This window comes from Heterodontus francisci, chromosome 2 (assembly GCF_036365525.1).
Source record: "Heterodontus francisci isolate sHetFra1 chromosome 2, sHetFra1.hap1, whole genome shotgun sequence".
Lineage (NCBI taxonomy): Eukaryota > Metazoa > Chordata > Chondrichthyes > Heterodontiformes > Heterodontidae > Heterodontus > Heterodontus francisci.
Window position 1 is genome coordinate 8,638,608 of NC_090372.1, and position 26,004 is coordinate 8,664,611.

General features: G+C 48.2%; 3 protein-coding genes across 10 annotated transcripts in view; 1 reads left to right on the plus strand and 2 right to left on the minus strand.

The window, feature by feature from the left end:
* aste1b (asteroid homolog 1b) overlaps positions 1–22,402 on the minus strand; it is a 90,943-nt gene extending 68,541 nt beyond the window's left edge. The window contains exons 1-5 of one of the 4 annotated variants that reach the window (XM_068054102.1): positions 22,350–22,402; positions 8,460–9,838; positions 7,258–7,465; positions 4,599–4,794; positions 508–2,405 (exon numbers count right to left, since the gene is read on the minus strand). In XM_068054102.1, coding sequence (XP_067910203.1) covers positions 2,099–2,405; positions 4,599–4,794; positions 7,258–7,465; positions 8,460–9,815 — 2,067 coding nt within the window. In that variant the 5' untranslated portion in view covers positions 9,816–9,838; positions 22,350–22,402 and the 3' untranslated portion in view covers positions 508–2,098. Of the gene's footprint in view, positions 1–507; positions 2,406–4,598; positions 4,795–7,257; positions 7,466–8,459; positions 11,580–22,349 lie in introns of those variants that run through there. The other 3 variants (XM_068054094.1, XM_068054124.1, XM_068054112.1) reach the window with 3 other exon arrangements.
* Positions 11,606–19,835, minus strand: hscb (HscB mitochondrial iron-sulfur cluster cochaperone). Its single transcript, XM_068052422.1, is given in 9 exon segments — positions 11,606–11,736; positions 11,739–11,798; positions 11,801–11,932; positions 11,934–12,053; positions 12,055–12,075; positions 12,077–12,130; positions 12,132–12,331; positions 19,553–19,676; positions 19,782–19,835. Coding segments are annotated over 9 exon segments (870 nt in total). The 3' UTR covers positions 11,606–11,631.
* A 182-nt stretch (positions 22,403–22,584) lies between the features above and the next one.
* nek11 (NIMA-related kinase 11) overlaps positions 22,585–26,004 on the plus strand; it is a 268,705-nt gene continuing 265,285 nt past the window's right edge. For 3 of the 5 annotated variants that reach the window (XM_068054185.1, XM_068054195.1, XM_068054212.1), the window contains exons 1-2: positions 22,585–22,639; positions 22,832–22,905. The gene's annotated coding sequence lies outside the window, so the exon portion shown is untranslated. Of the gene's footprint in view, positions 22,640–22,831; positions 22,906–26,004 lie in introns of those variants that run through there. The other 2 variants (XM_068054204.1, XM_068054227.1) reach the window with 2 other exon arrangements.

Sequence of the window (26,004 nt, forward strand, 5' to 3'; positions counted from 1 at the left end):
CAAGTCTTTTGGCTTGTGGGAGGAAACCGGAGCACCCGGAGAAAACCCACGCAGACACAGGGAGAACTTGCAAACTCCACACAGGCAGTACCCGGAATCGAACCCGGGTCCCTGGAGCTGTGAGGCTGCGGTGCGCGCCACTGTGCCGCCCTTGATGTAATTCTAAGTTTGAACTTGATGTAATTCTAAATCTTTTCATTTTGATGAATGATGACCTTGACAGTTGTAGAGGTCATTTATCTTGAAATTTGGAGAGGCTGGCAGAGGGTATGTTAGAACTGGAAATTCTCAATGTTCGACAGCTAGTTTCTGCACTGTGTTAAATTGACAAACAAGTGTTAATGCTGGTTTATAATTAGTGTTATCCTACCTGTATACAGTTAAGTTAGCCTCATTGTTTTACTTGCCCCTCCATGTTATGACATTTATTTAAAAATACAATTAAACTGCATATTTAGTAAATGACTGAGCTATGCTGCATTAAAATGATGTCTCCACAAAATAAAACACATCTTAATCCAAGATTTTATTCCATCTCCAAATAGAATCAGGTGTAGTTACAACAATTCTTGGTTAATTCAGAATGCTGAATTGTCAGACTTTACTGGCCATACATAAGATGCATCTTGGCTGGTATGACAGAATTGAGTACTCGTAAAGTAAAAGCACTTTGAATAAAATATACTTCTTTGGAATAGATACTAGTTCTGAAATTAGCCAACATAAATCAGTGACTTCTGCATATAAAAGCTAAAACTCTTCAATGTCAAACCTTCCATTTACTTGTACTACTATGGTCTGTTTAATAATTGGCAGGCAACATCATAAACTGTTCTTAAAAATCTATCTTCTGTTGCTGGATGAAATACTGCATTGTTTCAGAAACTCATTATAATGCTAACTTGGCATCGTGGAAGGGTAGTAATGCTCTGATAAACTCAAGTCCTTTCAGCACCAACTGGACCTTTGGTTAAGTTTAACTGTAACCCCCACATGGTCTGAAGTTGGGATCTTCACTTCAAGGCAACTTGCAAACTGCTGATTGCTCAATGGACTTATTAGTCAACTGCTCACCTATGCACAGCAAAAAGTTCAGCCAAGGTTCAACTTCTGGCCTGTACACCATTAGACATCAAATTCAATAATGGAACCAGATGGAGATTTTTAAAAATCCAAAAGAATTCCCATTTTAGGTCACTAACTTGCTGGATTTGTATAAATGTGGATCACAGGTGAAAACTGGGCTGGGCTCAGCTGTGATGACTGAGAAATAACTGACAGGTTCACAAATAAACAGCCACTTGAGCAATGTGTAAAAGGAAAACCATTAACCATGCCCATTGAGATTATTGCCTTCAGGGAAGGGGAGATGAACAGAAATTGGCATAGTAATTGGGTGGGACAGAGCAGTGTACAAATCACCATTATGGAGAACATAGAGCAGATTTTTAAAAATATCATGTAATAGTGCACTAGCCAAACACTACACTTGATAGCAATGAAAGAAAATGACCGCTCATTTTACAATAAATTTGGTTGACAAAAAAAGTAATGAGAGTTTAATTTACCCTGCAGCTAAAATATTTGATTTATTTCCCACATTGATGGTCCTAGAACTTTAATTAGGTCTGAACTAAACACTATAATGAAATAAATACTCAGCAGGTCTGGCAGCATCTGTGGAGAGGGAAGCAGAGTCTGCTGAGTATTTCCAGCATTTCTTGTTTTTATTTCAGATTTCCAGCAAACGCGGTATTTTGCTTTTACTATAATGAAATATATCAGATATCATTTAGAAGACTGCTATGTTACAGTATCAGCAGCAGTGTCCACCTGTGGACTGGAGCAGGTTTGGTTAATGAATTTAGCTATGGGCTCCTTATATAAGCATAACAGATTTTTGAGCAGCATTGTATACAAATTCACCATAAAATTAACTTTTTCTCTTTAAAGGGCAAATTTTAAAACAAAATGGGTTGTAGTGATCCATCCTCCACAAAACCTTGTGCAGTGCTTTAAAAACAGTTGTTGTATGTCTCCCATGCAGTTTATATTCAGAATTCCAACAGTTTTGGTGCTGTAAAGCAACATGGGGGATTTATCTGAAATCCTCAGTCGACAAGGCTGCAAATCGGTTATTTGCATCATGCCAGGTAGGGAGCCTTTGATCATCCTTTCTTACTAATGATGTAGTTGAAGTAGTTGTTTGTTTTTCCTTCAATTTGTCACGAGACTTGGACTTTCTTTTCTTCCGGAAGGCGGCTGCTGGTATTGTGGCAGTTACTGTGTGCAGGAGCTCACGGTAAAACTCACCTGCAACCAGAGAACCTTTCAATAGATCCTCCGCAGCAACCATCGATTTCAGCTCTTGGTACAAACAATGCACAAAAGTCCCATTATAGAGGCTTTCAAGGAGAGAGAGAGAGAACAGATGTAATAGGGAATTCTTAAAGGACTATTCAAAAACTGATAGCAATGCTCAAAATATAAAACATCTGATCATAAGCAGGTTAGAAACACTTCAGTAAAGTAAAATTCTGAACACTGCAGATGTTTTTACCTGGTAACACTGACAAATATCCTACAGCACTGGTCGGAGGTGGACTCACTAGATATGGGGTTTGGGGGTGGCAGTTGCTGATGAGCATTTCTTTGGAGAGAACATATATTTATTGGGTTCCAGAACCTGAAGAGAACTATTACAAACTGGAAACCAGGAAGGAAGGTTATCTGTTACCTACCAATTTCTAGTACATACCCTGAAACTTTCTTTTTGAATGGGTAGGGTGCTACTTCTGAGCTATTCACTTATGCAACTACAGACTGCTCTAATTATATAATATACAACAGAAATATGGAAACGTCAGCACTGTAGAAAATCTGTATTCCTGTTGGGCTAATATTAATCCAATCATAACTTTGTTGCTCACAAGTTAGAAATCAGCACACTTAAGGAAATTAACCATATCCCATGGCCCCATTACAGAATATACAGGGCAGGAGACTATTTACCCCATGCTATCCACTTAAGTTCAATTCTGCATACACAGGAACATTCAGCCCCTCAATCCTGTTTCACCATTCGATAGATCATAGCCAATCTGTCCCTCAACTTCATTTACCTGCCATTGATCCATATCCGTGGATAGATAACCTTACCTAATAATCTAGCTCAATCTTAAATTTCAATTTGCTAATTATCCACAGCCTTTTGAGTTCCACATTTCCACTCCCCTTTTAAATTTAAAATTTCTATTTCCATTTTATGAATTCTGCTTTTGCCACTCTATGTCCCAACAACTTCTCTCAGTAAAATAAAATCCTCCTAATCTCTCCATTTTTGGTGATGACCTTATATTTGTTTTCTAGTTTTTTTTAATTCGTTCCTGGGATGTGGGCATTGCTGGCTAGGCCAGCATTTATTGCCCATCCCTATTTGCCCTTGAGAAGGTGGTGGTGAGACACCTTCTTGAACCGCTGCAGTCCATGTGCTGTTAGGAAGGGAGTTCCAGGATTTTAACCCAGCGACAGTGAAGGAACGGCGATATAGTTCCAAGTCAGGATGGTGATCAACTCAGACCAGTGGCAACAGATTTTTTTCCTATTTATTTATCAAAGGCCTTTGAACACCTACATCAAATCTCTTCTTACCGTTTTCCGTTCCTGTGAAAATGGCGCTAGTTTCTCTAGTCTATCACAATTAAAGCTTTCATCCAGATACTGACACTCTTGCAGCCTCTCCACAGCATTGATATTCTTCCTAAAATAGGGTGCCTAACTTTGGCCCAATCAATGTGTATAAGTTTAGCATTAACTCTGCCATTGTACCTTATGCCTTTATTTAGAAATCAAGGATCCCTTAAGCTTATTTACAACTTTATCGACCTCTCACTTTTAAAGATTCTGTAACTGAGCATTAGGTTTTTCTATGTACTGTAAAGTTTTACCATTTAGTGTGCATTGCCTTACCCTTCCTCCCAAAATACATCACCTCACTGCTTCACATTTAAATTTCATCCAACATCTTTCTGCCTAATTTTCATTTGCCAATTTATATTATTCCTCTATCCTGGATTAGAGATTATATATTCACTTTACATTGTATTAAAACTTTTGAATGGTCATGGGTGTAATTTTAATTGCGGCAGAGGCAAAGCTGAAGGGATTTGTAACCAGTTATATGCAGGTTAATTATTTTCCATTAACTCTGACCATTTTGTTAATCTTAAGCAGTAGTTTCAAAATATTGGAATAGGCTGAACATACTGTAGAATCTAGTGATAAAATTGTAGGTGAAGGTGAACTTTATCTTCTTAAAACACGAGAGAAACTAGTGCACAGTTATTGTACCTTTTAGCCAAATTCATATATAGGCAAGGAACATGTAGATCTGATTTACCATTAAAAGCCTTTAAAAGATACTAAATATAAATTATATTCACACATATCCACCATACTGCTATTTCGTGGAATCTGAGGGAGTCGAGAGAGAACAAGGCTTTATCCATTTTCCAGATGAGACAATGAGCATGAAACTGGCATTCAATAAGCATTAGTGATCATGCAGCTAGCTATAATAAACATACATATTTCCTTACCGTGTAATATCAGGTACTGGAAGGGGACAGCACAGGAGCTGATTTAGATAGATTCCCATTAAAAGACAACTCTGCCACTGACAGAAGTCATGAGCCACATCTACATCCAGATTCCCCATCTGCTGCTTTCTGTGTCTCAGCCTGGACAGTCTGTCATATACCATTCCGACACCCTTCTCCTCAGAGCTCCAGTTACCTAGGCAGGTTTGATTATATGCATAATTAGTTATGCTCCCAAGTTCCTCAGCAATTACTTATCATTTCCATTGTTAGATCTGAGTTGTGTCATGCTAGGCCCCCCACCTGCTAAGAATGAGGCACATTAATTTTGTCATGCACACTGATTTTAAATTGTTACTGGAGTGAAGAAAGGACTTGTTAAACAGATCAGCCGTGGCTAGAAAAGATATTTGCATATTAACAGACCGTGTTTGGACGGACAAAGCAGCCATTCTCTGACACATTCAACCCACAATGGACTTTTGATCACCAGACGTTGAAAGTGGGGGAGTTCACATTCCAGGCTGACTGCTAAGATGGCCAAATACACAAAGGGACATGGTCAAACCAGCTAGTCACATGACTAACCTGCTGGGCAACCTGAGTTTTTTTGAATTTGTACAGTTTGGGCAGAGAAAGTCTTTTTGTTCCTGGACTGAGAAGATCTCTCCTGTCTGCTCCTATCTCTTTCTCACAAGCCTCTGAATCCACTGAAGACACATGAACCCCAAGAGAGAAAAGTCTCCTACAGCGTACAAGGTTCAAGAAGAATACTGGGCTCCAACAAAAAGCAAGATCTACCTACAATCAAGGACTCTACAGTGAGCTCGAAGAACCGTAACAAAAATTCTTCAGATATTGCCTCAAACTTTTCCAGTTTATTTTTCTTCTGCTCTTTTCTGTCTCTTATTTACATATGTGTATCGCGTGTGCATGTTAGTGTGGGCGCATTGTGTAGCCGTAGGCATTAACCAAATTAGAGTTTAAGTTTAATAAATTTCAACTTTTCTTCTTTAAAACTAAGAAAGCCTGTTTGTGCTGGTTTCTTTGCCTTATAATTGGAAATTGGTGAACAAGGACTCACCAAGGGGGAGTTAAAAACACTGTTTAAAAATAAAACCCTGTTACAGTAAGACCAGGCCAAGACTGAAAGGGACCCCTAGACACCTTTCTCACCAGGTCTTAACAGTTCACTTTCACAGGCCTGTCATACTGCAGAATGGTCATGGAGTTTCCCTAAATACACCTGTATCTTAGTCCACTGAAACCCTGTGATGGCTTCTGAGGCTGCCGTCAAGATTCCACTAAGAATGAAGTCAGACACTGCCATTTAATGTAAATTCTTGTTCTAGAATATTGGTCATTATGACTAAAATTTCCTAAAAAAAGTAAAAATTTGCCAGTAAATGATTCAGAACTAGCAAAAAGCCCCAGATTCCACTCTTTGTGCCTAGTTAGCTGATCTCAGCCAGGCAGGAGGGATAGAACTGTTTTGGTTATCTCTGGCTTTGGGCAGGGTGGGTGGGAAAAATCTGCTTCCAATCGATATCCAGTGACTTCTCCTGGAAAATACATGTGCAGATGTCAGGCAAGAACAGACTCGGACTGACTTTGAAAATTTCCATGAGTGAACTATTGGAAGTCTTTGTCAGTGCTGATATAACTATATCTCAGCAAGTGTCAGCATCTATACAAGAGAAAAAAAAGAAATATGGGCATGACAGCAGAGTGGTGAATTAAAATGGCAAGCAACCAGAGCTCAGGGTCATGCTTGCAGACTGAGTGGCAGTGTCCCGCAAAGCGGTCACTCGATCAGCGTTTGGTCTCCCTAATGTAGAGGAGACCGCATATGTCCACACATCTGTCCTTGGCCTGCTGCCATGTTCCAGTGAACCTCAACGCAAGCTCGAGGAACAGCACCTCATCTTCCGATTAGGCACTCTACAGCCTTCTGGACTCAACATTGAGTTCAACAATTTCAGAGCATGACTGTTTTTTTTAAATTTTACTTTTTTTTTAAAACCATGTACTTGTCCTAAACTTGATTTTTTTTCACGATTTTGCTTTTGGACAGAGCTGTTCATTATTCTGCCATTAACACTCTCTCTGGACTACAACTATTAGCATTCCCTTTGCTCCATGATATCTGTCATTTAATCTCTCCTGCCCTGTGCCCTATCACACACCTTCCTCCCTTTTGTTCATCGATACAGCTCCATTCACAATGACTAAACTTTGAAAAGATCATTAACTGTGAAGAGCATTATGATGTCTTGAGGATATTATGGTGCTGTATAAATGCATATTGTCTCTCTCTCTCTGATACACTATTAAGGAATAGGGGAATGACCATTCAAAAGACAACAATCTACATCTGACAATAATGCTTTTGGCAGCATCTAACTGTCTGTTTAGACCACAGATCAATTTGTCACCTCTTTTACCTGGGACAGTAAAGGAAGGGAGAAGTGAAATGAGGGGATGAAAGGAGGGGACTGACATTTCCAGATCATGTACTCCAGCAAAATTGTGAAGGGAAACCAGTATCATACAGTGCAGCACTAATGTACTAGTATCCCTCACCACTGAATCATGCCACTCTGATTTACAATATACAAACACTTTTAAACTTAAAAAAATATATATATTTTCTATTTACCTGGCTTGTTTATTATTTTATGCAGTTCTCCAGTTACAATGCAAAGCAGCAGAGCCTGTAGATGGCACAGTGTCACTTTGGGTTCAGCATGATTTACCCAGTAGCAGGTCGCAGCAACTGTTAACTGCAGGTGAGCTGGCAAAGCCTGCACATCAGGTTTCACTCTCAGAGTGTCCAATAGAAAGCTGATTCTGTCTGGCATAGGAATCTGGAAAAGATAACATGCATATCAGGATCCTCTAACAAACCAATCCACTTACAAGGGATACAACTCAGTTTTGATTCTTAATTAACAGAATGATTTACTGCCAAATATAAAAGCAAAATGTTGCAGATGCTGGAAATCTGAAAGGTCACAGATCCTGCTTGACCTGCTGAGTATTTCCAGCATTTTCTGTTTTTTACTGCCTGATTTATTGGGTTCAGGAATGTATTTTGAAAAAATAAACTGTAATCAAACGTTTCCAATACTGATTTTGAGACACACAAAAGTGAGTAAAGGTGTTTAAAAAAAAAGCCATCTAAATGTCCAAAGTTTAAATGCAAAATTTTGTAAGTTACAAACTATAACACTGAGATAAAAGCAGAATTTGTGGCAACAAGGAAAATTTCTACCCACACGTCATATGAATTTAAAACAGCTGAAGTTAAAATGGAAGCAGTTATTCCTCACCAAATTTCAAAAAGAGACTGGTGCCCACAGTTCCATACAATTTTGTTTTTGATATACATTAGTACAAAGCTAGATGTTAGCTATGTAAAATGTATAGGTTTCACATGAAGTTAGGCTGGCTCGTCTTAACTCAAATAGTGGTGGATCCACAACAAGAAATCACCCATTATTCGGCATATGATGTCAATCTCACAGGAACGCCACTGGGTAGGTGGCTTTAAAAATAAAAATGTCACATTAGGTGCTCTGATTTTGGAGTGAAAGAAAGAAACTTTACTTTGCATATGGATATACAATAGATGATCTGGAGAACTTGATGCAGTGAACAGAGGCCAAAACAACAAACATTTCAGACACAGCACTGACATTTAATTTTACCAAAAAAATTCAAACTTACAGAAATTATGATCAAGGCAGAGGTGGTGTAACCTAGGAGAGGCCTCCTTCTATGAAATACATATGTGGCACTTTGTAATACCATATACCGTCAGTTCCTGTATCTTACACTTTATATTATACAAGCACTTACCTCAGGTAGTCTTTGCAATGAATGGATTTCATTTGAGTTGAATCTTTTCAGCACTGCTTGAACATTAGATTTTCTTAGCGTTTGCTCATATCTATCAAATTCTTCCACATAATTCACTTTGCTGTGTTCTTCAGCATCAATGCCTGCCTGTCTTGATACTCTGCTAGATAAATCCAATGTTAAGTCAGCAGAAGTCTCATTGGTACTTAGGAGCAGTCCATACATAACCTGGCGAATATACAACGAACACCTATTACTGCTGGGTCTGCCCATATTCTCCACCTGAGTATGCAGAAACGTTCTCTTTAAGATCAAGCAGTCACTAAGGAATGGGGCCAACCCTCCTTTCATCAGAGCAACACAAACCCATTCAGGAGCTTTGCTGGCCAACACAGTGGGAATGTGGGGTCTCACATCTTTATTCTGAAAAAACTTTGTAAGATCCACTTCTGATTGAGTGTATTCATCCATATGAGAGCAGAGAGCTTTGCGGACCTCTTCATGTTCATTTTGTTTTAGGTACTTCAGAATGTTTTCTATTGCCTCCTTTGGCTCAGTAAATCTAGACAGCCAGTTCAGGATCCCTTGAATCCGCATGTTTTTCCTTCCTGTTGAAGCAGAGGTTCTTGTATGGAAATGCATTCGGGTGAAAAAGGTCTCCAAGGAAGGAAGATTGACATAATCGTTGCCATTCAACACCGCAAAGAGAGGGAGAAGAGCTTTGTTTATACAGCTAAAATGGTTACAGAAATTCTCAACAGAGAAATATTGGGCCGAAATGTAGGATCCTGAGTGGTCTTTATGAGTAATTATGTTTTTCCAGTCAAAATAATTAAGAGGACAATAACCAGCCTTCAAATCAAAGATACAGAAGTCACTGTCCAGTGTTACGACAGGGCAGGCCCACTGATTTGCGAGAGCTACAATGTCACGGTCTGCTTCCGAATGACACTGGACGAAAGGTACTTGCAACTGCACTAAAACTTGTTTAAAAACTTCTGGGCTGAGCAGTGGCAGCAAAGTCCCTCTGCTACCTCTCGAGATATCGCTTGCCTTTTGGATTTTGTCCCTGGCACGCTGTTTGATAGTTTCAAACTTCTTATCGGTACAGTCGCATCCACCATCAAATACAACATATGGTGTAATATTACAGACAGACAGGGCTTCAAAGAATTTGCAGATGACATCAGTAAACAAATCATATTCACCTCCGTGCTTAAGATCGAGAGAAGAGTCAAAGTAAAGTCTATGAAATAAGTTATTGCCATCGATTACAATTTTTGTATTTTGTAGCTTGATCGCATTGAAAAAATTATGATTTTCTCCAATGTAGGTCATCAATCCATGGATACCCATGTTAGAGAGTGAAAGACTTCATCCTAGGTAACAAATACAATGAGTCGGGTTGGTTAGGTCAAATCTGAACACTATGTAGAACTGAAGCAGCCATTCTCTTTCAGCAGCTGAAGTCCAAATTTACATCAATGTATATTTGCTGAGCCTTTTCATATTCAAAGTTCTACTACAACAGAAATGAGGAAAATGTAACATTTCCCTTTCACTCTTCCCTTGAAGGCAACCACTCCTATCTACCTCTGCTCTGCCAGACGGTGAGTCATGAGGGTCTAGGTTGTCCAACTGTAACGCCCATGGCAGCTCATTCATTATAATCAGTTACAGTAGGTGCTGCGATCAAAAATCCTAGACCAGTCTAGAGTGAGCTTCAGTCACTATTGTGCACTTTTCCAGTAATGCACATTTTAATTAGCTGATAATTTCAGGCAAAATCCGAATACCCTTTATGAGCAATTCAAAACATTTTCTTTCAGTTACAAATTTGTAACCTAAAATAATCATTTGTCCCAAATTGAGTTTAGATACACTAGCCCCCTATTAAAAAATTGTACTTTTATTTGCATCTATTTAAATTTGTTAATGCACTGCTATTGTGGTGGCAATCGAGGTGTCATATACCTTGTGGTATTTGAGAGTTAGGATACACTAACTGCTCAACCAAATTAAGCGTATGAAACACCATTATTTAGCATCGTTTACATTGAAGAAATCTCTCAAAGCACTCCAGAGGTGTAGTAAAGAAACGAATAGCAATCCAAAGAATGAGATTTTAGGAGGATGCAACAACTACACTTTAAAGTACTTCATTGGCTGCAACATGCTTTCAGACATTCTGAGACCCTGAAAAGCCCTATATAAATGCATGTCTCTCTCTCTTAAAAGGGAGGTGAAAAGGCAGAAGGGTTTGGGGACAGAATTCCAGAGTATCGGACCCAAGCTGCTGAAAACGCAGCTGCTAATGGTGAGTAGGGAGAGATACACAAGACAGCCATGTCAGAATTGAGTAGCTGAAGTGTGGGGGTCCTGCTACAGGTTACAGATAAGGGAGAGGCAAAGACGTGACGGAATTTGGACAGTATGTTTCCCAATACAAGTAATACTATGATTCTATAAATGGCAGGGTTAAAATATGTTTTGAGATTTTCATGTTTTAATTACAATTCAGTGTTTTCAGGGAAATGTAGCTGGTTACACATCTGGGATCCAGATTTGGGCACTGCAACTTAGAACTGATGTATCGGCCTTGAAAGGAATGTAGTGCATATTCACCAGAATGTTACCAGGGCTGCAAGTGTTAAATTACAAACTAGGCTTATACTATGGAATATAGAAAGTTAGAGGGGCGATTTGATTCGATTTTTTAGGATTTTTAAAAGGATTGTTAGGGTAGAGAGAGAAATTTTTTCCACAGGTGGGAGTCTAGGACAAGGGGATATAAACTTAAAAATCAGAGCCAGGAGAGAAGTGAGGAAACGCTTCTTCATGCAAAGGGTGGGAGAAGTGTGGAACTTTTCCGCAAAAAGCAGTAGATGCCCAATGAATAATTTTAAATCAGACATTGACAAATCTTTTGCTCGCCAAGGGTATTAAAGAGATATGGAAATAGATCAGCCATGATCGAATTGAGTAGTGCAGCTGGTTGGAGTTGAATTCCCTTTTTATAATATATATTAATGTTAAGTGTTGGGATGCTGCACTGGATGGGGAGAGGTTAGTGAAAGGATTTTCCAAGGGGAGAAAGCTAAAAGCCACAGCTTTCCAAAGACTTCACCCCCCCCGAGGTGGGTACTTTACCCGCTGCCCCCCTCCTCAGCCTTCAGCGGGGGAGCAGCCGCTCCTTCACCCGCTCCCTGATGCTGCTCCAGTATCGCATCTGCCGGAGTAGCGGCCGGGCCTCCTGCGGGCGGCCCTGTTCGAAGGCCCCGGGGCCACCTCCTCAGCCAGCTGCCCCAGCCGGTCCTCCACACACTCGGCCACCCCGGCGGGACCTCGGCCTGGCTCTCGGCCGCTGCCAGCTGCTCATTGAGCTGCAGGACGGCGCTGAGGAAGGCGGGGTCAGCCTCTTCCTCCTCCCCGGCCTCACTGGGTATCTCCAGCCGGAGCAGGTAGAGGCCCCGGGGACAGCGGCAGCGACAGCGCCCCGTAGGCCTCGTTGACCAGCGCTGACTGCTGCTCCGAGAAGCGGCGCTCGGCCTCGGAGCTGCGGCTGAAATTGTCCGGGTGCAGGGCCCGCTGGAGCCCGCCGCTGGGAGCGCCGGAGGCCGCTCGGGGTCCAGGCGGAAGCGGCGCGGGAGGCCCAGCAGCTGGAAGTAGTCCGCGGCCCCGGTCGGGCGGCTGCAGCGCCCGGCAGGACGGGCAGAAGAAGCCCGGCGTCTCCAGCGCCGCCCCGCACCGCCAGCAGCCACTACCCCCGGTACAGAGGGACCGCCAGCCGCGCGGAGAAAGCCGACACCCCGAGGCCCAGGCGCCGCACTCAAACTGTGGCGGGGCGGCCTCGGAGCCCGCGCTCCCCCGGCCTGGGTGAGAGGGCCCCGGTACCGCAAACCCGGTCACCGACAGCAACACAGCCGCGAGCAACCCGGCAGCCAGGTTTAAGAACCGCGCGCAAGCAGCGTTCAGAACCGGCCACTGATTTAACGTCACTTCCTTCTCCTCCTCCTCCTCCCCCCCTCCCTCTCTCCTCCCCTCCCTCCCTCCCTCTCTCCTCCCCTCCTCCCTCCCTCTCTCTCTCCTCCCCTCCCTCCCTCCCTCCCTCTCTCTCTCCTCCTCCTCCCCCTCGCCTCCCTCTCTCTCTCTCTCCTCCTCCTCCCCCTCCCTCCCTCCCTCTCTCTCTCCTCCCCCTCACTCCCTTCCCCTCCCCCCTCCCCCTCTCTCCCCTCCCCCCTCCCCCTCTCCCTCCCTCTTCCCCCTCTCCTCCACTCCCTCTCTCCTCCCCCTCCCCTCCCCCCCCTCCCCTCCCCCCTCCCCCCACCTCCCCCCTCTCCTCCCCCCTTCCCCTCTCCTCCCCCTCCCCCTCTCCTCCCCCTCCCCCCCCTCCCCCTCCCCCCCCCCTCCCCCTCCCCCCCTCCCCCTCTCCTCCCCCCTCCCCCTCCTCCTCCCCCCTCCCCCTCTCCTCCCCCCTCCCCCTCTCCTCCCCCTCCCCCTCTCCTCCCCCTCCCCCTCTCCTCCCCCTCCCCCTCTTCCCTCCCCCTCCCCCCCTCTCCCTCTCCTTCCCCCTCCCCCTCCCCCTCTCCTCCCCCCTCCCCCTCCTCCTCCCCCTCCCCCTCCCCTCCCCTCACCCCTCCCCCTCTCTTCCCCCTCCCTCCTCCCCCTCCCCCTCTCTTCCCCCCTCCCCCTCCCCTCCCCTCACCTCCCCCTCCCTCCCCCTCCCTCCCCCTCCCTCCCCCTCCCCCTCCCTCCCCTCCCCCTCATCCTCCCCCTCCCTCTCTCCTCCCCCTTCCCCTTCTCATCCCCCCTCCCTCTCTCCTCCGCCCCTCCCCCCTCCCCCTCCTCCTCCTCCTCCTCCCTCCCTCCCTCTCTCCTCCTCCCCCTCCTCCCTCTCTCCTCCTCCCCCTCCCTCCCTCTCTCCTCCCCCCCTCCCTCTCTCCTCCCCCCCTCTCTCCTCCCCCTCCCTCCCTCTCTCCTCCCCCTCCCTCCCTCCCTCTCTCTCCTACCCCTCCCTCCCTCCCTTCCTCTCTCTCTCCTCCCCCCCCTCCTCCCTCTCTCCTTCCCCCCCCCTCCCTCCCTCTCTCCTCCCCCCCCTCCCTCCCTCTCCTCCCCCTCTCCTCCCATCCCTCTCTCCTCCCCCTCCCTCCCTCCCTCTCTCCTCCCCCTCCCTCCCTCCCTCTCTCCTCCCCCTCCCTCCCTCCCTCTCATCCTCCCCCTCCCTCCCTCCTCCCCCTCCCCCTCCCTCCCTCCTCCCCCTCCCCCTCCTCCTCCCTCCTCCCCCTCCCTCCCTCCCCTCTCTCCTCCCCCTCCCTCCCTCCCTCCTCTCCTCCCCCCTCCCTCCCTCCCCTCCCTCTCTCCTCCCCCTCCCTCCCTCCCTCTCTCCTCCCCCTCCCTCCCCCCCTCTCTCCTCCCCCTCCCTCCCTCCCCCTCCCTCCCTCTCTCCTCCCCCTCCCTCCCTCCTCCTCCTCCCCTCCCTCCCTCCCTCCCTCTCTCCTCCCCCTCCCTCCCTCCCTCCCTCTCTCCTCCCCCTCCCTCCCTCCCTCTCTCCTCCCCCCCTCCTCTCTCCTCCCCCTCCCTCCCTCCCTCTCTCCTCCCCCTCCCTCTCTCACTCCCCCTCCCTCCCTCCCTCTCTCCTCCCCCTCCCCCCCTCCCGCTCTCCTCCCCCTCCCTCTCTCCTTCCCCCTCCCTCTCTCCTCCCCCCTCCCTCCCTCTCTCTCTCCTCCTCCCGTCCCTCCCTCTCTCTCCTCCCCCTCCCTCCCTCTCTCTCTCCGTCCCCCTCCCTCCCTCTCTCTCTCCTCCCCCTCCCTCCCCTCTCTCTCTCCTCCCCCTCCCTCCCTCTCTCTCTCCTCCCCCTCCCTCCCTCTCTCTCTCCTCCCCTCCCTCCCTCTCTCTCTCCTCCCCCTCCCTCCCTCTCTCTCTCCTCCCCACCCTCCCTCTCTCTCTCCTCCCCCTCCCTCCCTCTCTCCTCCCCCTCCCTCCCTCTCTCCTCCCCCTCCCTCCTCTCTCCTCCCCCTCCCTCCCCTCCTCTCTCCTCCCCCTCCCTCCTCTCTCCTCCCCCTCCCTCCCTCTCTCTCTCCTCCCCCTCCCTCCCTCTCCTCTCTCCTCCCCCTCCCTCCCTCCTCTCTCTCCTCCCCCCCTCCCTCCCTCTCTCTCTCCTCCCCCTCCCTCCCTCCCTCTCCTCCCCCCCCTCCCCCTCCCTCCTCCCCTCCTCCCTCCCTCTCTCCTCCCCCTCCCTCCCTCCCTCTTCTCCCCCCTCCCTCCTCCCTCCCTCTCTCCTCTCCTCCCTCCCTCCCTCCCTCCTCCCCCTCCCTCCCTCCCTCCTCTCCTCCCTCTCTCCTCCCCCCTCCCTCCCTCTCTCCCTCCCCCTCCCTCCCTCTCTCCTCCCCCTCCCTCCCTCCCTCTCTCCCCCTCCCTCCCTCCCTCTCTCCCCCCCTCCCTCCTTCCCTTTTCTCCCCCCCTCCCTCCCTCCTCCCTTTTCTCCCCCCTCCCTCCCTCCTCCCTTTTCTCCCCCCTCCCTCCCTCCTCCCTTTTCTCTCCCCCCCTCCCTCCCTCCTCCCTTTTTCTCCCCCCCTCCCTCCCTCCTCCCTTTTCTCCCCCCCTCCCTCCCTCCTCCTTTTCTCCCCCCCTCCCTCCCTCCTCCCTTTTCTCCCCCCCTCCCTCCCTCCTCCCTTTTCTCCCCCCCTCCTCCCTCCTCCCTTTTCTCCCCCCCTCCCTCCCTCCTCCCTTTTCTCCCCCCCTCCCTCCCTCCTCCCTTTTCTCCCCCCCTCCCTCCCTCCTCCCTTTTTCCCCCCCTCCCTCCCTCCTCCCTTTTTCCCCCCCTCCCTCCCTCCCTCCTCCCTTTTCCCCCCCCTCCCTCCCTCCTCCCTTTTTTCCCCCCTCCCTCCCTCCTCCCTTTTTCCCCCTCCCTCCCTCCTCCCTTTTTTTCCCCCCTCCTCCCCTCCTCCCTTTTTTTTTCCCCCCTCCCTCCCTCCTCCCTTTTTTTCCCCCCTCCTCCCTCCCTCCTCCCTTTTTTCCCCCTCCCTCCCTCCTCCCTCTTTCCCCTCCTCCCTCCTCCCTCCCTCCCTCCTCCCTCCCTCCTCCCTTTTTTCCCCCTCCCTCCCATCCTCCCTTTTTTCCCCCCTCCCTCCCTCCTCCATTTTTTCCCCCCTCCATCCCTCCTCCCTTTTTTCCCCCCTCCCTCCCTCCTCCCTTTTCTCCCCCCCTCCCTCCCTCCTCCCTTTTCTCCCCCCCCTCCCTCCCTCCTCCCTTTTCTCCCCCCTCCTCCCTCCTCCCTTTTTCCCCCCCTCCCCTCCCTCCTCCCTTTTTTCCCCCCCTCCCTCCTCCTCCCTTTTCCCCCCCCTCCCTCCCTCCTCCCTTTTTTCCCCCCTCCCCTCCCTCCTCCCTTTTTCCCCCCTCCCTCCCTCCTCCCTTTTTTCCCCCCCCTCCCTCCTCCCCTTTTTTCCCCCCATCCCTCCCTCCTCCCTTTTTTCCCCCTCCCTCCCTCCTCCCTTTTTTCCCCCCTCCCTCCCTCCTCCCTTTTTTTCCCCCCTCCCTCCCTCCCTCCTCCCTTTTTTTCCCCCCTCCCTCCCTCCTCCCTCTTTTCCCCCCTCCCTCCCTCCTCCCTTCCTCCCTCCTCCCTTTTTTCCCCCCTCCCTCCCTCCTCCCTTTTTCCCCCCTCCCTCCCTCCTCCCTTTTTTCCCCCTCCCTCCTCCTCCCTTTTTTCCCCCCTCCCTCCCTCCTCCCTTTTTTCCCCCCTCCCTCCCTCCCCCCTTTTTTTCCCCCCTTCCCTCCCTCCCTCCTTTCCCCCTCCCTCCCTCCTCCCTTTTTTCCCCCCATCCCCCCTCCTCCCTTTTTCCCCCCCTCCCTCCCTCCTCCCTTTTTTTCCCCCCTCCCTCCCTCCTCCCTTTTTTCCCCCCTCCCTCCCTCCTCCCTTTTTTCCCCCCTCCCTCCCTCCTCCCTTTTTTCCCCCCTCCCTCCCTCCTCCCTTTTTTCCCCCCTCCCTCCTCCTCCCTTTTTTCCCCCCTCCCTCCCTCCTCCCTTTTTTCCCCCCTCCCTCCCTCCTCCCTTTTTCCCCCCCCTCCCTCCCTCCTCCCTTTTTCCCCCCCTCCCTCCCTCCTCCCTTTTTCCCCCCCTCCCTCCTCCTCCCTTTTTTCCCCCCTCCCTCCTCCTCCCTTTTTCCCCCCTCCCTCCCTCCTCCCTTTTCCCCCCTCCCTCCTCCTCCCTTTTTCCCCCCTCCCTCCCTCCCTCCTCCCTTTTTCCCCCCTCCCTCCCTCCTCCCTTTTTCCCCCCTCCCTCCCTCCTCCCTTTTTCCCCCCTCCCTCCTCCCTTTTTCCCCCCTCCCTTTTCCCCCTCTTCCCCCCTCCCTCTCCCCCCCCTCTTCCCCCCCTCCCTCTCCCCCCTCCCTCCCTTTCCCCCGCACCCTCCCGCCTCCCTTTCCCCCCACCCTCCCGTCTCCCTTTCCCCCCACCCCTCCGTCTCCTTTCCCCCCCTCCCTTTCCCCCCTTTCCCCCCTCCCTCCCCCTCCCTTTCCTCCCCCTCCCTTTCCCCCCCTCCCCCTCCCTTTCCCCCCCTCCCTCCCCCTCCCTTTCCCCCCCTCCCTCCCCCTCCCTTTCCCCCCCACCCTCCCCCTCCCTTTCCCCCCCCACCCTCCCCCTCCCTTTCCCCCCCCACCCTCCCTCTCCCCCCCCCACCCTCCCTCTCTCTCCTCCCCCTCCCTCCCTCTCTCCTCCCCCTCCCTCCCTCTCTCTCTCCTCCCCCTCCCTCCCTCTCTCTCTCCTCCCCCTCCCTCCCTCTCTCTCTCCTCCCCCTCCCTCCCTCTCTCTCTCCTCCCCCCTCCCTCCCTCTCTCTCTCCTCCCCTCCCTCCCTCCCTCTCTCCTCCCCCTCCCTCCCTCCCTCTCTCCTCCCCTCCCTCCCTCCCTCTCTCCTCCCCCTCCCTCCTCCCTCTCTCCTCCCCTCCCTCCCTCCCTCTCTCCTCCCCCCTCCCTCCCTCCCTTCTCCCCCCTCCCTCCCTCCCTCTCTCCCCCTCCCTCCCTCCCCTCTCTCCCCTCCCTCCCTCCCTCTCTCCCCCCCCTCCCTCCCTCTCTCCCCCCCCTCCTTCCCTCCCTTTTCTCCCCCCCTCCTCCTCCTCCCTTTTCTCCCCCCCTCCTTCCCTCCCTCCCTTTTCTCCCCCCCTCCCTCCCTCCTCCCTTTTCTCCCCCCCTCCCTCCCTCCTCCCTTTTCTCCCCCCCCTCCCTCCTCCCTTTTCTCCCCCCCCTCCCTCCCTCCTCCCCTTTCCCCCCTCCCTCCCCCTCCCCCCTCCCTTTTCCCCCCCCTCCCTTTTCCCCCCTCCCTTTTCCCTCCCTCTTCCCCCCCTCCCTTTCCCCCCCCTCCCTTTTCCCTCCCTCCCTTTTCCCCCCCTCCCTTTCCCCCCCTCCCTTTTCCCCCCCTCCCTTTTCCCTCCCTCCCTTTTCCCCCCTCCCTCTTTCCCCCCCCTTTTCCCCCCCTCCCTTTCCCCCCACCCTCCCCCTCCCTTTCCCCCCCTCCCTTTCCCCCCCTCCCTCCCCTCCCCCTCCCTTTCCCCCCTCCCCCTCCCCTCCCTTTCCCCCCTCCCCTCCCTTTCCCCCCTCCCCTCCCTTTCCCCCCTCCCCTCCCTTTTCCCTCCCTCTTCCCCCCTCCCTTTTCCCCCCCTCCCTTTTCCCCCCCTCCCTTTTTCCCCCCCTCCCTTTTCCCCCCCTCCCTTTTCCCCCCTCCCTTTTCCCCCCCTCCCTTTCCTCCCCCCCCCTTTTCCCCCCCCCCCTTTCCTCCCCCCCCCCTTTTTCCCCCCCCCTTTTCCCCCCCCTTCCTTCCCCCCCCTTTTCCCCCCCTCCCTTCCCCCTCCCTTTTCCCCCTCCCTTCCCCCTCCCTTTTCCCCCCCTCCCTTTTCCCCCCTCCCTTTTCCCCCCCTCCCTTTTCCCCCCTCCCTTTTCCCCCTCCCTTTTCCCCCCCTCCCTTTTCCCCCCTCCCTTTTCCCCCCCTCCCTTTTCCCCTCCCTTTACCCCTCCTCCCTCTTCCCCTCCCCCCCTCTTCCCCTCCCCCCCTCCATCAGCCTCTCATCAGAGGACAACTCTCTCATCCCAGGAGCCAATCCACTGAACCTTCTCAGTACCATCTCCAAGGCAGGTAAATCCTTCCTTAAATATGGAGACTGCACACAGTACTCCAGATGTGGTCTTACCAAAGCCATACAACCATACGAATTAGGAGCAGAAGTAGGCCATTCAGCCCGTTGAGGCCTGCTCCACCATTTAATAAGATCCTGGCTAATCTGTTTGTGCCTCGAATTCCACACTCCCATCTACCCCCGATAATCTTTGATTCCCTTGCCTAACAAGAATCTAACTACCTCTGCCTTAAAAATATTCAATGACCCCGCCTTCACCACCTTCTGAGGCAGAGAGTTCCAAAGTTGCACAACCCTCTGAGAGGAAAAACTTCTCCTCGTCTCTGTCCTAAAAAGGTGACCCCTAATTTTAAAACAGTGCCCCCTAGTTCTGGACTCACCCACAAGAAGAAACATCCTTTCCACATCACCTTGTCAAGACCGTTCAGGATCTTGTATACGTCAGTCAAGTCTCCCCTCACTCTTTTAAACTTCAGTGAAAACAAGCCCAGTCTGTCCAACCTTTTCTCATAAGACAACCCGCTCATTCCAGGTATCAATCTAGTAAACCTCCTCTGAACCGCCTCCAACGCATTCACATCCTTCCTTAAATAAGGAGACCAAAACTGCACACAGTATTCGAGATGTGGTCTCACCAATGCCCTGTATAACTGAAGCATAACATCCTTACTTTTATTTTCAATTCCTCTCTTAATAAAGGATAGCATTCCATTTGCCTTCTTTATTACTTGCTGTACCTGCATACAAACTTCTTGTGACTCATGCACTCGAACAACTAGATCCTTCTGCACCTCGGAATTTTGCAGTCGTTCCCAATTTAAGTAATACTCTACTTTTTTATTCTTCCTGCCAAAGTGAACAAATTCACATTTCCCACATTATACTCCATCTGCCAGATTTTTGCCCACTCATTCAACCTATCTATATCGGTCTGCAACCTCCTTATATCCTCTTCAGAACATACTTTCCTACCTATCTTTGTGTCATCTGCAAATTTAGCGACCATGCCATCGATCGCCTCATCTAAGTCATCGATATAAATTGGAAAAAGTTGAGGCCCCAGCACAGACCCCTGCGGGATTCCACTCATCACATCCTGGCAATCAGAAAAGGACCCATTTATGCATACTCTCTGTTTTCTGCCAGCCAGCCAATCTTCTATCCATGCTAATATGTTAACCCCTACACCATGAGCTCCTACTTCGTGCAATAATCTTTTATGTAGCACCTTATCAAATGCCTTCTGGAAATCCATGTCAAGTATGTCAACGGGTTCCCCTTTATCCACAGTGCATGTTATTCCTTCAAAGAACTCCAATAAATTGGTTAAACATGATTACCCTTTCACAAAACCATGCTGATTCTTCCCAATTACCTTGAGTTTTTCGAAGTGCCCAGCTATAGCCTCCTTAATGATCGAATCTAACACCTTCCCGATGACAGATGTCAAGCTAACTGGTCTATAGTTACCTGTTTTCTCCCTCCCCCCACTTCTTGTAGTATTTGCTACTTTCCAGTCTGATAGAACCTTTCCAGAAGCTATCGAATTTTGAAAAATTAATATGCATCTACTACCTCATTAGCCACCTCTTTTAAGACCCTATACAATTGTGGCAAGACTTCATTATGTTCAAAATTCAAGGTAATCAGACAGAATCAACATGGTTTTGTGAAAGGGAAATCATGTTTAATTTTTTGGAGTTCTTTGAGGGAGTTAATGTGCTGTGGATAAAGGGGAAACAGTGGATATATTGTACTTAGATTTCCAGAAGGCATTTGATAAGGTGCCACATCAAAGATTATTGCAGAAAATAAAAGCTCATGGTGTAGGGGGTAACATATTGGCATGGATAGAAGATTGGTTAGCTAACAGGAAACAGAGAGTAGGCATAAATGGCTTGGAAAGATGTAACGATTGGTGTACCACAGAGATCTGTGCTGGGGCCTCAACCTTTTACAATTTATATAAATGACTTAGATGAAGGGATCGAAGGTACGGTTGCTAAATTTGCTGATGACACAAAGATAGGTAGGAAAGTAACTTGTGAAGAGGACATGAGGCTACAAAGGGATACAGATAGGTTAAGTGAGTGGGCAAAGACCTGGCAAATGGAGTATAATGTGGGAACGTGTGAAATTGTCCCCTTTGGCAGGAAGAATAAAAAAGAAGCATATTATCTAAATGGTGAGAGATTGCAGAGCTCTGAGATGCAGAGGGATCTGGTTGTCCTAGTGCATGAATCGCAAAAGGTTAGTATGCAGGTACAGCACATAATTAGGAAAGCTAATAGAATGTTATCATTTATCATGAGGGGAATTGAATACAAAAAGTAGGGAGGTTATGCCCTCGCTATACAGGGCATTGGTAAGACCACATCCGGAGTACTGTGTACAGTACTGGTCTCCTTATTTAAGGAAGGATGTAAATGCGCTGGAGGCAGTACAGAGAAGGTTTAATACCTGGAATGGGCGGGCTGTCTTATAAGGAAAGGTTGGACAGGCTAGGCTTGTATCCGCTGGAATTTAGAAGAGTAAGAGGCAACTTGATTGAAACATATAAGATCCTGAGGGGTCTTGACAGGGTGGGTGTGGAAAGGATGTTTAGTCTTGTGGGAGAATCTAGAACTAGGCGGTCACTGTTCAAAAATAAGGGGTCGCCCATTTAAGACCGAGATGTGGGGAAAATTTTTCTCTCAGATGGTCGTGAGTATTTGGAATTCTCTTCCTCAAAAGGCGGCAGAAGCAGAGTCTTTGAATATTTTTAAAGCAGAGGTAGTTAGATTCTTGATAAGCAAGGGGGTGGAAGGTTATCAGGGGTAGGTTGGAAATGTGGAGTAATCGGTTCAACCATGGGTTTGTTGGGTAGCGGGGTGGGCTCAAGGGGCTGGGTGGCCTACTCCTGCTCCTAATTCATATGGTCGTATGTATGTTGTACTCCAGTGCCCTTGCAATAAAGACCAACATGCTATGTGTCTTCCTAATTGTTCCAAGTATCCCTGAGCATCAGCATTTAAATGTTTCACCCAATTCACCCACCTCCCCTGGCCTCTTAGCCACTCTTGATCTTTCCATTGAGAACTGTCAGCGAGACATCGGCCATCTCAGTTTCTCCGATTCCCTCACTGTAACCTCTCTCCCTCCAAACTCCATTCTATCAGATCTAACGCTGACATTGTGATCAAACCTGCTGTTGTTGTCTGGCATACTGACATACTACTGTCTACAGTAAGGGAATTCGTGAACCAGATGGACTTTTAACCACAATCGACAAGGTTTCATGGTTACCATTAGTCTTGCTTTTTTAATTCCAGATTTTATTAATTGAATTCAAATTTCACCATCTGCCACGGTGGGATTTGAACCCATATCCCCAAAGCACTAGCTTGGGCCTCTGGGTTACTAGTCCAGAGACATTACCACTACACCACCACCTCCATGCTTTTTGCATGGCATCTCATCGAATACCTTTTGAAAATCCAAGTATATTACATCTACTGGCTCTCCTTTATCGACCTAACTAGTTACATCTGCAAAAAAAATTCTAATAAATTTGTCAAACCCGATTTCCCTTTGGTAAACCCATGTTGATACAGTTTGATCACACTATGATTTTCTAATGTACTTGGTGATCAAAGTTTGGAAGAAGTAATGTGGCTGTGTGATGAAATTGCAAACTATGTGAAAGTTGCATCATTGATCTCAATGAATCAAAGTTCTAAAATTACTCCTTCGCGATCTCGAGTTTTAGACAAAACGCAACAAGTCTTACCAAGAGCCCAGGCTGACCTTACAGAAATGAAACTCTCCTTGTTCAGACCGGATACCAGACCGGAATGCAACTACTCAAAACATCGGTTCCGACTGAAAATTACCCAACAGGATTCTATAGATTTAAGTGCATTTGGCGTGGAGATATTGAAAGAAGTTATTATTCATCGTATTAATGTACAAGCGAAATAAAAATTGCATCGGAAACAGTTTCAATTTTAAACGTCGCTTCTATATTTAGGGGAAAAAAGACAGATTGGCGAGTTAGAATGCCTTGATATAATTATTAATGTAAGTATTCAGAATTAATGTGACCGCGATATCAATGTGCAATCAATAAAATAGATATAAATGTAATATACATTCTTTTGAAGAAATCAGTGTAGGAAAGAAGTTTATTGAGGTTGTTGCCGGCGTGTACCGGAAGCGAGTGGTCGCCATTGTAGTGACGTCACTGGGAAATTGATCTATCTCTTTATGCAGGGAGCGGATGTCCCCGGCGTGCATTGCGCCGTTGCGTAGACACCGGACGCTAAACTCCTGGGATCCGTGAGCAGGTAAACAAGGTGCAGCTAACAAATAGGCGCATTGCATAAAATCTATTGCATAGAATTTATTGCATCATACCATTGCATAGAAACTGTTGCATATATAGATATAATTAAATAACTCGTCTGCATTTGTTAATGTAAACAGTGAGCCCTGTTCTCACTATATCACTATGTTGTTACCTGGACAGGTGAGAATGACCCTTGAACCTGGCTCTACGCTAAACCTGGAGTGTCGCAGGCGCAAGCGTTTTTTGCATTAACTTATTGGCAGCAAAACAACTTTCACTTCAGCCTCTTTCGGGCTGGCGTTAGGACCCTCTGGTGTTTCTCCAGAACGCTTCTGCTACAGATAAACTTTTTAAACAAAACATCTTTTAGTTGGTGGCCCACTTTATGAAGTTGCCATTTTTGCAATGCAGCCAAATGCTTTCTGTGCATGGAAATAAGAAAAGTAGAATCTTTGTTCAATCTTCGCTACTGTTGCGTTTGTGCAGTTTCCAGCTGTTTCTATAATTGCATTTCCCCCTTAATTCATTTAAAACTATCACACATCTGTCAGCTCAGTCAAGCTGCTGTGTTGGTTTTGTTCCACACTAGCACGATAGTTGTAGGGTACGTGTGACCTTAAATGGGAATCCGTGTCTTAACCTGTCGCTGAAACAGAGCGGAATCCAGCTGAGCTTGAAGTATGCGACTTTAATACAGCTGTATGCGCCAGAGAATGTTTTTGGTATGTAATGCACTGTAATACACAAAAGTCCGAGTGTATCAGGCCTGTGCCCTCAGTACCTTGCTCTATGGCAGCAAGGCCTGGACAACGTATGTCAGCCAAGAGCGACGTCTCAATTCATTCCATCTTTGCTGCCTCCGGAGAATACTTGGCATCAGGTGGCAGGACCGTATTTCCAACACAGAAGTCCTCGAGGCGGCCAACATCCCCAGCTTATACACACTACTGGGTCAGCGGCGCTTGAGATGGCTTGGTCATGTGAGCCACATGGAAGATGGCAGGATCCCCAAAGACACATTGTACACCGAGCTCGCCACTGGTATCAGACCCACCGGCCGTCCATGTCTCCGCTTTAAAGACGTCTGCAAATGCAACATGAAATCCTGTGACATTGATCACAAGTCGTAGGAGTCAGTTGCCAGCGTTCGCCAGAGCTGGCGGACAGCCATAAAGACGGGGCTAAAGTGTGGCGAGTCGAAGAATAAATAAGTAGTTGGCAGGAAAAAAGACAGAGGCGCAAGGGGAGAGCCAACTGTGCAACAGCCCCGACAAACAAATTTCTCTGCAGCACCTGTGGAAGAGCCTGTCACTCTAGAATTGGCCTTTATAGCCACTCCAGGCACTGCTTCACAAACCACTGACCACCTCCAGGTGCTTACCCGTTGTCTCCCGAGATAAGGAGGCCAAAGAAGAGGAAGAAGAAGAAGATACATTGTAATATAACCTGAAATGGCAAGTGTAGTGAGGCACCTCATGTACTGTATCGAAAGAAACTGATCTTTATTGCGCTTTATGAAATGTCGAATTTGAATTGTTTGGTAATGTATTTTTACAAATTTTTATAAATAAGTATATTTTGGGGGGAAAAAGAGTTACGGCTGCAAAGCTGACAGCCAGTGTTAAAATATCTTCAAACACACCCACAAGTTTGTGTGTTTGGGGTATTGTCTGAAAAAAGTTGCAGTTTCCAATTAATTAAATAGGTCTTGACTGCAAAATTCAAATTCAAGGTTAACGCTATTGATATGAGATCAATGTTACGAAAGATGTTATGTTAGGAAAACTGATCCATAAAATTACAGACCAGTGAGTTTGAAGTCCGTTTTGAGTAAAGTTATGGATACCCTTATTAAAGATTTGACCAGAGAGCATCTGGTTAGCAATCAGATCAAAAAAGATAGTCAATGTGGGTTCAGGAAGGGATGGTGGAGATCTGGAACTCACTGCCTGAAAGGATGGTAGAGACAGAAACCGTAATAACATTTAAAAAGTACTTGGATACGCACTTGAAGTGCTGTAACCTACGAGGCTACGGACCAAGAGCTGGAAAGTGAGATTAGGTCGGATGGCTCCTTGTTGGCTGGTGCAGACACGATGGGCTGAATGGTCTCCTTCGGTACTATAAATTTCAATGATTCTATGAAGGGACGGTCTTGTCTTCGAACTTACTGGTTTTCTGTGAGGATATGATGAAGGAGCTGGATAGGGGAAGGTAGTACATGGATTTCAATAAGGCATTTGGAAATGGTTCCTCTGTAAATGCTGGTATTTAAAATAAGGAATGCCAGAATCAGCGGAAATATTTTTCATTGGATGCAATGGGTAGATTGGGAGAAACTATTTTTGCTGTTTGGGAGACGAGGATTGGGGGGCATAGTCTAAAGATTAGAGCCAGACCTTTTAGGAGTGAAGTTAAGAAACACTTCTTCACACAAAGGATGGTAGAAGTTTGGATCTCTCTTCCACAAACGTCAATTGATGCTAGATCAATTGTTCATTTTAAATCTGAGATTGGTAGATTTTTGTTAACCAAATGTATTAAGGGATATGGGGCGAAGGTGGGGATATGGAGTTAGATCACGGATCAGCCATGATCCCATTAAATGGTGGAACAGACTCGAGGGGCTGAATGACCTCCCCCCGCTCCTATGTTCTGCTTAAGTAAATAACAGCAATTAAAGATTAGAAATCATAGAATGGTTACAGCACAGAAGGAGGCCATTCGGCCCATCATGTCTGTGCCAGCTCTCTGCAACAGCAATGCACCTAGTCCCTATCCCTTGCCTTTACCCCGCAGACCTGTAAATTTTTTCTCTTCAGATAATTATCCAATACCCTTTTGAAAGCCGCGATTGAATCTGCCTCCACCACAATCTCAGGCAGTGTATTCCAGATCCTAACCACTCACTGCAGAAAAATGTTTTTCCTCATGTTGCCTTTGGTTCTTTTGACAATCACCTTAAATTGGTGTCTTCCGCTTCTCAACACCTCTGCCAATGGGAACAGTTTCTCCCTATCTACTCTGTCCAGACCCCTCATGATTTTGAACACCTCTATCAAATCTCCTCTCAACCTTCTTTTCTCTAAGGAGAACA